The sequence below is a fragment of the Aquarana catesbeiana genome, linkage group LG06 (genome assembly GCF_042186555.1).
Source record: "Aquarana catesbeiana isolate 2022-GZ linkage group LG06, ASM4218655v1, whole genome shotgun sequence".
Taxonomy (NCBI): Eukaryota; Metazoa; Chordata; class Amphibia; order Anura; family Ranidae; genus Aquarana; species Aquarana catesbeiana.
The window spans coordinates 152,573,761-152,585,260 of NC_133329.1; the positions used below are offsets into that span (position 1 = coordinate 152,573,761).

Here is an 11,500-nt window from a genome sequence, read left to right on the forward strand (position 1 = left end):
CATCTTCAGTCACGTATACAGGGGCTGAGATGTGAGAAGCAGTTGCACCATCAATTTGTTCCAATGGCTCACCCTGGCTTGCCATAATTGGTAATTCAGACGAGGATGACAGTGTGGAGATGCGATTGGAGATCCTAGAGCCTGGGGGTGGTACGCATAGTCCTTAGTACAAAAACAGAGGCACTATTAAATTTCACTTAATCGCTGAACATAGTCATGACAGTAAAGCCGCTATTAAGTTCAGCCTAGTGCTGGGAAAAAAGTCCTTCCTGTATCAGGAATGCCAGTTGCAACCCTCACATGCCCCACAGCTCCTGTGTCCCTGTATGCAGACTGCTTGCTTCCACCTCGTCAGCTGAGGAGAGACTGTTCCAGCTGTATTTTAATTATCCTGCTTGCTTGCCGTGCATCCTCGTGGACGTTGCACGGCGCTGTGCCTAGGCCCTGCCCCCTCTGTAAACCCACCCCCTCTTTCGTTTTTGAAAATGTTCCCGCGGGTGGCTTTCAGGTCTGCAGACCCTACACGAGGGGGGGGGGGGGAGGCAGAGCCCCTGACACCAGCCAGCATAAGGAACAACAGATGAAACAAAATCCGGGACCTCCGCATCCCCCACGGCGGGGGGAATGGGGTATTACAAGGGGGGTACACCTCTGGTGTTTCCCTAACTATCTGTCCCTTCAGGGGCAAGAAAAAAAGCATTTTGGCAGATCTCTTACCTGAGAAAATCCCCCTGCGCAAGCTGCTGCGGCCAGACACAAACTCACACTGAGCTTTTCAGTGATGACAACAGATTAAGGTATGTGCATAGACTCCCTCTAGTGGAGAATTAAGGCATGACAACATTTTTTCCCTTAAAGAAGAAAGCATAGGTGGACTTTTCATTTCCTAAGTTTCTTCCCTTACCTTATCCCCGCCGCAGGATTTGCTGAATTAACAGACAATCCAACCTTCACCCATCACGGTGGGCTGCGTTTAGCAAACCTTCATGGACCGGGTCCCTTTATATCGGGGTTCTACTCCCTTGGACCTGTAAAAAGCACCCCACCAGGAAAGCTTTAGGTAATGTAGCATGACCAAAGCCCTGGGTCTCGGGGTCCAGCCCTACAAAGAGGCGTTACAGGCAAAACCTTGTGCTTCAGATACGAGGCCCAGGTACCATCCAATTAGGAGGCTATTTAAATCCAGCATGGATCCCTCCTGGAGCTCTTTAGAGCACATCTTTACTCATGACCAACACCTTAGACACTGGCGAAAAAACTGATGTGCTCCTGGAAGGAGGAGGCGTTATATAGGGAGTGAACTTCCTGGATTGGGTATACCAGTGTCCATCACCTGAAGGTGCCTATATACCCATTAAGTTATTACTTAAGGCTCTGTTTCCCATGATGTACGATAAAAAAATGATTATAATTATTTCAACATTCAAAGATGGGGATTAAAAGAAGGCTTGCATATAAACATTTGGATTCTAGGCACCAAAGCAGCCCTGTACACTTGACTAGCTTGCAATCCAAAGTAGATTCAAATGTCTCTTTCATTGCTTTTTCTGTCTTATGGGATACATCAGAAATGGATACTGGGCTGTGCTGCTAAATTCCACCTACTCGCTATATTTTTCCTTATCTCTGAAGGAAGCTGGAAACAGGAAAAAAACATGGAGGAGGCATTACATTAACATCCATGTACACATAAATAACTTGCTCATTTAGTATGACTGTTATTTCTTCTTCCCCATTACAGATGCTCCCTGGAACAAGGAATCTCAAGAGCTATTACCACTGTGGGAGGATTTAGGAAAAAGATATATGAATAATACAAATGTGACAATTGCTAAAATAGATTGTACCGCCAATGACATTCAGCTTATAGTGCTGGATCGCTACCCCTATTTCCGTTTCTTCCCTGCAGGATCAGATAACAGGGTAAGGAAACAATCTGAGAATGTGACACAATCAGACTTCTGTTTCAAGTGAACCTGTCCTCTCTAACTACTGCTGGCCACACACGATTAAGCCGGCCATAGATGGATCGAATTTAAGCCGGTTCCGTAGAGGCTGGCCAAGATTCAATCCACGTATAAGCAGGCTGGTTGTGCTGAAGTTGATCCAACTTCAGTACAACCAGCCTGTTGGATTTTTGGCATGCAATTACCAGTGGTTGCAGGAAAGAAAATTTAATCATCTATGGCTTGTCTAAAGCCGTCCATAGATGGTGCAATTTTCTTTCCTGCAACCATGGGTTGCAAGAAAGAAAATCACTTGATTCCCCCATCAACACAGTCAGTGATGATGTGGGAATCTCTCCTGTGGAGCTAGGGAGGGAGCTGTCACTGCCGGGAGAATATAGTGAATATTGCTAGTGGCTATAGCCACTGGCAGTAATCACATGTAAAAATTCGGCATGCAGGTTGTACCCAAGTCAATCTATCAATTGACTTGGGTACACTCAGCATGCCTATAGATGGTTTGACTTTCGGCTGGTCCCTGCTGAACCTGCCAAGATTCCAACCTATGGCCGGCTTTAGTTTTCATTTAGTTCAACCTGAAATAAAAAAACTTACAGGTTCCTCCATCCAAAAAAGACAGATGAGGGAATCCCAACACCCACCTGCTGAGACATTGTATCCTGACAGCAGCAACCACCACTGTCAAAAAATGCGCTGATTGGCTGCAGCCTCCGATCAATGGAAAATTTTCCGTTGTGTCTCTTTGACAGAAGTTGATTAAATATATAACACGTTTTGAGTAGGGAGCTGGACCAGCCAAATTTCAAACCATGCATTGCCAGCTTAACAGCAAGATTGTCATGTACTGTACCTGCATAAAAGTTTTTTTCTAAATGCAGGTTTAGATGCATGCATCTTTTTTAAAGCATTGCAGGATGCCATGATATGGTTATCTCAATTTACAATAACGAACTTGACAATTGATCCATTCCTTTATATTCCCCTAACTTCCTATTAAAGATTAAAGAGGAAGTGTACTTTCAGAAAAGTACACTTACCTACCATACCTCATGATGTAAACTAACCACCCCCCATGCTTACATTCCTGAGTAGGACAGTATGAACTAGTTCCTCCAGCAGAAATCTTTACTGCTGGCTGTGCTTGTGTAGTGAGCCCTCATAGACTTGTCAGGACAATCTCCTGGGCATCTCCAGTTTCTGATATAGTACTGAAGTTTTTTAATCTGTATGTGAGAAACAACAAAGTTCATCGTTCTCCTGCATCCAAAGTAGGGCTTCCTAAAACAGAACTAAACTGCTTGTGAACTACTTCCCATCACTCCTCTTCCGCGCCACCATTTATAAAAAACTAGCGCGTGTGCAGATGCACCACTGGTCTCTTGTAGGTATTTGGGAGCTGGAAGAGGCTGGTGGTGCATCTGTGCACACGCAGTCGATTACCACATGCACAGAAATGCCACCGGCTTCTGGTGGATAGGCAATATAGCGCCCAGCATCATTTGTACACATGCGCAGAAATCTGCTGTGTGTACACAGATTCACCGTTTAGTACCCCACTGTTATCTGGGATAGCTGTGATGTTACAATCCCAGGAGGCAACGGAAACCAACCTAGGCCAGAAATCAACTGCCTTGCAGCACAAGAAAATAAATTGTAAAAAATGAAATTAAAAAATTCTAGCAATTGTGTAAGAGGGAGGGACAGAGTAGGAAATTGTTTGTTGGAATTTAGTTCCACATTAAGCTTGCCATACAGTCGTAGATTTTCAAACAAACACTAGTACGAATATTCGTATGAACATTCTGATCAGTACATTTGCTGACTTGAGGAATGTCATCCAAAAGTACTTTAAAATTTTGTTTGCTTTTAACACGATGGACGTCTATTAGCAAAAGTATGTAGGCATAGGACACCCCCCCCCTCTCCCCGCCACACCCTGTTAAAATTATTTAAAAAAAAATGATTAGTTAAACCCACAAGTGCTTTTTACTGGCTCCTATTTTTACTATTACTTTATACTGGCTTTTGAAATTGACAGATGCAGCAATTTAGAAATTGGATGAAAGGTTTAGCATTGGGAAACACCTTTTGAAAGATAAAAAGTGCCTTTAAAGTGATACTAAAGACTCACTGTTTTTTCACCCAAGCCGAGTCAGACACGGAGCCCTGACCTGGCCCTGCTCCCTCTCTCCCCTGATTGCCTAACTAACGTCGATCGACAGCCGCAGGAGCCAATGGCGCCACGGCTGTGCCCCAGCCAATGAGTATGAGAGTTACGGATGGTCGAGGGAATCATGGACATTGCTGGATAGAGAAGGGGCTCAGAGTAAATATTAAAGGGGTTGTAAAGGTAAAAATTTTTTCACCTTAATGCATTCTATGCATTAAGGTGAAAAAACTTTTGACAGTACCGCCGCCCCCAGCCCCCCCGTTTTACTTACCTGACGCCTCGAATCTTCGCTCCTCGTCCTCGTCAGCTTCATTGCAGCTCAGCCTGGTCGCTGATTGGCTGCAGTGGATGGATTGAAAGCAGCGCAGCCATTGGCTCGCGCTGCTGTCAATCACATCCGATGACGCGGCGCGCCGGGGGGCGGGGCCGAGTGATACAGCGAGCGGCTATAGCCGCCGGCTGTATCACGGGAGCGCGCCCGCAAGCACTCACCACCGTGCGAGGGAGCTCGCATGAAGGTGGTAAATGCTTGCGGGGAGGAGCTGAAACAGCCGCCGAGGGACCCCAGAAGACCAGGTTCGGGGCCACTCTGTGCAGAACGAGCTGCACAGTGAAGGTAAGTATAACATGTTTGTTATTTTTAAAAAAAAAAAAAAAACATCTTTACAACCCCTTTAAGGGGGGCTAGGGTGGCTGCCACACACAAAAAGTTTTTTATCTTAATGCATAGAATGCATTAAGATAAAAAACCTTTTGCCTTTACAACTCCATAAATATATAACTGTATAGATCAGACAAAATGAGGGACAAATGAGGAGGAAAGAGGGACTTTGTTCCAAATCAAGGACAGTCCCTCGAAATCAGGGACAGTTGGGAGCTATGATACCCTGTATGTTCTTTTGTCTGGGAAAACACCTCCATTAGCTAACTTTTCCTTTTCTTTAAAGTCTGTCCGCTATACAGGAGACAAAACAATCACGGCATTCACAGAGTTCTTAGAAAATGAGCTCAGGTCATCAAACACCAAGGAGGAGGTAACGTATCTATATTTTGTGATCTTTAACAGATATTATTATAAAAATGTATGCGATCACCAACCGCCCATCATCCAATATCACTGATTTGCATACAATAGTAAGGTGTCAAGGGAGACCACAGAATATGATGTTTGGTATCCCCATTAAATGTTTATGGTGGCCATAAATGCTTCGATAAAGGATCAATTTCTTATCCAATCGATCTCTTCCAATAGGAATCATCGATCTATAGTATACAAACCATTGGATTAATATGCCACATGGTGGAAAGTAGATTTCGATCGATATTTAAAATAAGATCATAAGTTATCAATCATATCTCTGTTTCCCTCATGTAATCTCATAATCGGATTGATTAAAATACAATTGTACTCATGAACAAAGTATCTCGCTGATGGTGATGCAAAACGATTGATAATATTCCACTCTGGCTATAATAATAATAATCAGCTCAGTCTGATTAAATCTAAATTGAGTCAAAAGTAAAGTTATGGCTATTTGATTGTTTGCGGATTGTTTGGATTAAATCACAAATTGATTGGATAAAAAAATCAAAGCAAGTTTGGCCACCATTACAGCATGTGACCGTGGTGACTGTAGTGAGCAGAGCACTACAAAACATTTTAGGAGAAGTGATAAATCTAACCAAAAACTGCAGCATCAAATACAGTATTAAACTCAAATGGAAAAAAAATATTTTATTGCAGCTTACATATGGATGTAGTGGCTTCATTAGGCCAGGTTCACACTGGTACGACACGACAGTGGATCTGACTTTTCCCTGTGACTTGAAGTGCAACATCCGTCCGACTTCAGTGAGCAGGGATCTGACTTTGATCCCAACAATGCCAGGCACTGTGTCTGGTATGAATCTTTAGGGGGAACTCCACGCCCAATAAAAAAAACAAAAAAACAGCACGGGTTCCCTCTCCAAGACCATACCAGGCCCTTTAGTCTGGCATAGATTTTAAGGGGAACCCCGTCATGGGGTCCCCCTCAAAATCCATACGACACCCTTATCCGAGCACGCAGCCTGGCAGGTCAGGAAAGGGGGGGGGGACGAGCGAGCGCCCCCTCCTGAACCATACCAGGCCGCATGCCCTCAACATGGGGGGGTGGATGCTTTGGGGCAAGGGGGGCCTGCCTCCCCCACCCCAAAGCATCTTGTCTCCATGTGGATGAGGACAAGGGCCTCTTCCCGACAACCCTGGCCGTTGGTTATCAGGGTCTGCGGCGGGGGGCTTATCGAAACCTGGAAGCCCCCTTTAACAAGATACCAGCCCCCCACCAGGATATATATGTAAAACTTTTATCCCAAAAAGGGTAATAAAAAAATGTTGCTGTAAGTTATCATCCACACCTATGGGAGCCTCTGAAAAATACTTTCCAGAGAGCAGTAGGTGATACTGGCAATTCCTAAATGCCCGTTGTTTTGGGTTTTTTTGACAGCCAAATGGACATTCTATATGTAAATATTGCACCTCAACCCGGCTTTCAGTTGCAGCGTGGTCCCTGTTTGTTTGAGTTTGGCTTTAATTCATAGTCAGGTCCAACTAAATCTGCTATTACATCTGATACTACCCTCTCCCTAGATGGCTCATGCATTTAATGATTTAACCACTTCAGCTCCGGAAGGTTTACCCCCCTTCATGACTACGCCATTTTTAGCGTTACGGCACTGCGTTATTTTAACTGACAATTGCGTGGGCGTGCGACACTGTACTTAAATAAAATTGTCCTTTTTTTCCCCATAAATAGAGCTTTCTTTTGGTGGTATTTGATCACCTCTGCGGTTTTTATATTTTGTGCTATGTACACATAAAAGACTGTCAATTTTGAAAAAACCACCATTTTTTTTTACTTTCTGCTATAAAACATTCCCAATAAAAAAATTTTAAAAACCAAATTTCTTCATCAATTTAGGGCAATATGTATTCTGCTACAAATTTTTGGTAAAAAAATCCCAACAAATGTTTATTGATTGGTTTGCGCAAAAGTTACAGCATCTACAAACTATGGTATATTTTTATTTATCTTTCTTTTTTTACTAGTAATGGTGGCAATCAGCGACTTATAGCAGGACTGCGATATTGCGGGAGACAAATTGGACACCTAACATTCCCCTCTCACAGAACGGCGATCTGCCTTGTTTACGTAGGCAGACCACCATTCTGCTTTTCTTCTGAACGATTGGCGGGGCCCGCTGATTGGCTCCCGCTGTGTCCAATCACAGCTCAAGCGGGTCACCAGCGGTGCGTGTGCATGCTCCAGACCCGGAAGTGTCAGATCAAGTACTAGGTACGTGATCTGACACAGAGCGACCACCCTGCCGCAGTATATCTATGGTGGGCGATCGTTAAGCGGTTAAGGTCTGGTAAACTACAATATACCAACTTTGTTTTGGATAGAGTGGGGTATGATTAGAGTCAGATTTTTAATGTTGTCTCTGTCCACGCTGGGGATATTTATCCACATTTTCTGGGATAGGGACAGGAAGTGAGGATGAATTTCCAGGCACAGACAGCAATAAAAGCCTAATAAAGCGCTATTAAACCCAAAACCAAAAATTGCAGCTTATCAATCCTTAGATATGGTGGCTTCATTAGTTTTCCTTTTTAGGCTTTTTTTCCCCTTTGTGATACTGGTGATTGCTAGTAACAAACCTCCTGTATTCAGAGGTAGCTCTTTAATTAGTTAAATTAGGCAGTCGCCTAAGGCCCCGTGCTCACAGGGGCCTCGCAGCCACCTAATTTGCCTAATTAAAGAGCCGCCTCTGGTGGGGTTGGTATCTAGGTACGGGAAAGAGCAGATCTCAGTCTCAGCAGGAGGGACAGGGTTTGCTGACAGTAGACGGCCGTGCTGTGTCCTCCCTGGACAGGTGCTGTGTGAGCAGACTGGACAGCAGGTTTGGCAAGATGAAGTCCTGCAAAGCTGGTCATACACAATAGGAGGGCAGAGACACTAAGAGCGGGAGGCGGGAACAGGACAGACAGGAAGAGCCTCAGAGAGATTGGCTATCTAGGTCTGTGCTCAGTGTCACTCCACAAACAAGCAGGGATCGCTCAGGTTGCCTGTTGGAAGATGTGTGCCAATGAAGGTGATCGCTGTGCCAGTCTAGCCCTGGATCTGGAGAGCAGCCCCTTGCCCCCAGGTACACTCATACATCTAGATGTCACAGAAGTGATCATCCCTCACCTACATGACTGCTCCTCCTGGCTGCAGCTTCCAGAGGGGCAGTCCACCTAGAAGTGATCTTTAAGGGTAGTTTTTGGTGGAGCAGGGGGCCCTTGCTTTCTACTGTCTTGTCTCCTGTCCACCTTCACATGTCCCAGCTTTTCCCCTAATATTCTCCATAAAATAAAATAAAATCAAGTCAAGTGTATAATAGGAAGGTGCTTAGTGCTAGCTTTCATAAAGGGCAAGTATAGGAGGAGATATTTAGTTCTGACATTGAAAGAATCATTGTATATAGTAGTGTATAAAATATAGAGAGTTGTGGAGGCACACAGGGAGAGTGAAGAGTGAAGGAAGTGTACGGAGAGTGGTGGAAATGTACGCAGAGTGGAGGAAGTGTACAGAGAGTGGTGGAGGTACATAGAGTGGAGGAAATGTACGGAGAGTGGTGGAGGTACACAGAGTGGAGGAAGTGTATGGAGTGTGGCGGAGGTACGCAGAGTGGAGGAAGTGTACGGAGAGTTCTGGAGGTACACAGAGTGGAGGAAGTGTACAGAGAGTGGTTGAGGTATGCAAAATGGAGGAAGTATACGGAGAGTGGTGGAGGTACACAGTGAAGGAAGTGTACAGAGAGTGGTGGAGGAAGTGTACGGAGAGTGGCGGAGGTAAACAGAGTAGAGGAAGTGTACAGAGAGTGGTGAAGGTACGCAGAGTGGAGGAAGTGTATGGAGAGTGGCCAGAGGTAAACAAAGTGGAGGAAGTGTACGGAGAGTGGCCAGAGGTAAACAGAGTGGAGGAAGTGTACGGAGAGTGGTGGAGGTACACAGAGTGGAGAAACTGTACAGAGAGTGGTGGAGGTACGCTAAGTGGAGGAAGTGTATGGAGAGTGGCGGAGGTACACAGAGTGGATGAAGTGTACAGAGAGTGGCGGAGGTATGTAGAGTGGAGGAAGTGTATAGAATGTGGCAGAGGTACACAGAGTGGAGGAAGTGTACGGAGAGTGGTGGAGGTACACAGAGTGGAGAAAGTGTACGTAGAGTGGCGGAGGTACACAGAGAAGAGGAAGTGTACGGAGAGTGGTGAAGGTACGCAGAGTGGAGGAAGTGTATGGAGAATGGCCAGAGGTACACAGAGTGGAGGAAGTGTACGGAGAGTGGTGGAGGTACACAGAGTGGAGGAAGTGTACAGAAAGTGGTGGAGATACGCAAAATGGAGGAAGTGTATGGAGAATGGTGGAGGTACACAGAGATCTGGAGAGCAGCCCCTTGCCCCAGGTACCCTCATACATCTAGACATCACAGAAGTGATCATCCATCACCTACATGACTGCTCCTCCCGGCTACAGCTTCAGAGGGACAGTCCACATAGAAGTGATCTGTGATTGTAGTTTTAGGTGGAGCAGGGGGGGCCTTGCTTTCTTCTATGTCTTGTCTTCTGTCCACCTTCACATGTCCCTGCTTTTCCTCTAATATTCTCCAGAAAATAAAATACCCAACATGAAGAGCCCACAACTCACTAATGGAGAGCCTAGGACATATAACAAGCAAAAACACAAATATTTCACACCACTGAAAAGAAACTGCGTTTGCTACAAACTATAATTTTTTGCTAGTTGACAAAACCAGCATTATATATATATAAAAAAAGAGAAAGTCATTACAGCCAAGTGTATAATAGGGAGGTGCTTAGTGCTAGCTTTCATAATGGGCAGGTATAGGAGGAGATTATTAGTTCTGACATTTAAATAATCATTGTATATAGTAGTGTATAATATATAGAGAGTGGTGGAGGTACACAGAGTAAAGGAAGTGTACAGAGAGTGGTGGAAATGTACGCAGAGTGGAGGAAGTGTACGGAGAGTGGTGGAGGTACACAGATTGGAGGAAATGTACGGAGAGTGGTGGAGGTACGCAGAGCGGAGGAAGTGTATGGAGAGTGGCGGAGGTACACAGAGTGGAGGTAGTGTACTGAGAGTGGCAGAGGTACACAGAGTGGAGAAAGTGTACGGAGAGTGGTGGAGGTACACTGAGTGGAGGAAGTGTACAGAGAGTGGTTGAGGTACGCAAAGTGGAGGAAGTGTATGGAGAGTGGTGGAGGTACACTGAGTGGAGGAAGTGTATGTGGAGTGGTGGAGGTACGCAGAGTGGAAGAAAGTGTATGAAGTGTGGCGGAGGTACACAGAGTGGAGGAAGTGTATGGAGAGTGGTGGAGGTACACAGAGTGGAGGAAGTGAACGGAGAGTGGTGGAGGTACACAGAGTGGAGGAAGTGTACGGATAGTTGTGGAGGTACGCAGAGTGGAGGAAGTGTGCAGAAAGTGGCGGAGGTACACAGAGTGGAGGAAGTGTACAGAGAGTGGTGGAGGAAGTGTACAGAGAGTGGTGGAGGTACGCAGAGTGGAGGAAGTGTACGGAAAGTGGTGGAGGTACACAGAGTGGTGGAAGTGCACGGAGAGTGGTGGAAGTGTACGCAGAGTGGAGGAAGTGTACAGAAAGTGGTGAAGGTACACACAATGGTGGAAGTGTATGCAGAGAAGAAAGCCTAAAAAAGAGAAAACGAAAGCAGCCACCACATCTAACAATTGAAAAACTGTAATATAATACATTTTTTTTAGTTTAATACTGCTTTAACATTTTTCCTTTATTTACTATGTTATAGTATTTTACAATCCATACTGTATTGCCTGAAAACAACTTCTAACAACTCACACTTTTTTTAGGACTCGTCTGAAACAAGCAGTGATGATGATGCAAAGAAGATTAAGGAAGAGCTGTAGCTGTGTATCTGTTTTCCTAATGCCCCAATTTATTTTAAGATTTAAAAAGCTGCATAAACCTTTGAATTAAATATCAAACTATAATCTTTGTTGCCTTGTATGTATTATTCAGTCGTTTTGAAAGCTACAACTGTCCATACATTTGCTTGACAAGTTCCTGCTGGGGCCTACCTGTATAGACATTTGAGAAAAGAACTCACTTGAAGACTATGCACACAAAAAAATGCAACATGTACATGCAAAAATTTTATTGATCATATAGGTAAGGTTTTTCTGGCACAAAAGTTCCTGCGTAAAATGCTTGCCTTTATATATGTGATTTAAATGCGTAAAAATTGAGTTATATTTCCTTCTGCTTTTTTCAAAATAATGCACTT

The 11,500-nt window shown here is 44.6% G+C and overlaps 1 protein-coding gene across 1 annotated transcript in view; it reads left to right on the top strand.

The window, feature by feature from the left end:
* PDILT (protein disulfide isomerase like, testis expressed) overlaps positions 1–11,207 on the top strand; it is a 67,349-nt gene extending 56,142 nt beyond the window's left edge. Inside the window, exons 9-11 of the mRNA XM_073591070.1 lie at positions 1,742–1,923; positions 5,085–5,171; positions 11,067–11,207. Coding sequence (XP_073447171.1) covers positions 1,742–1,923; positions 5,085–5,171; positions 11,067–11,123 — 326 coding nt within the window. The 3' untranslated portion in view covers positions 11,124–11,207. The remainder of the gene's footprint in view (positions 1–1,741; positions 1,924–5,084; positions 5,172–11,066) is intronic.
* Positions 11,208–11,500: the final 293 nt, after the last annotated feature.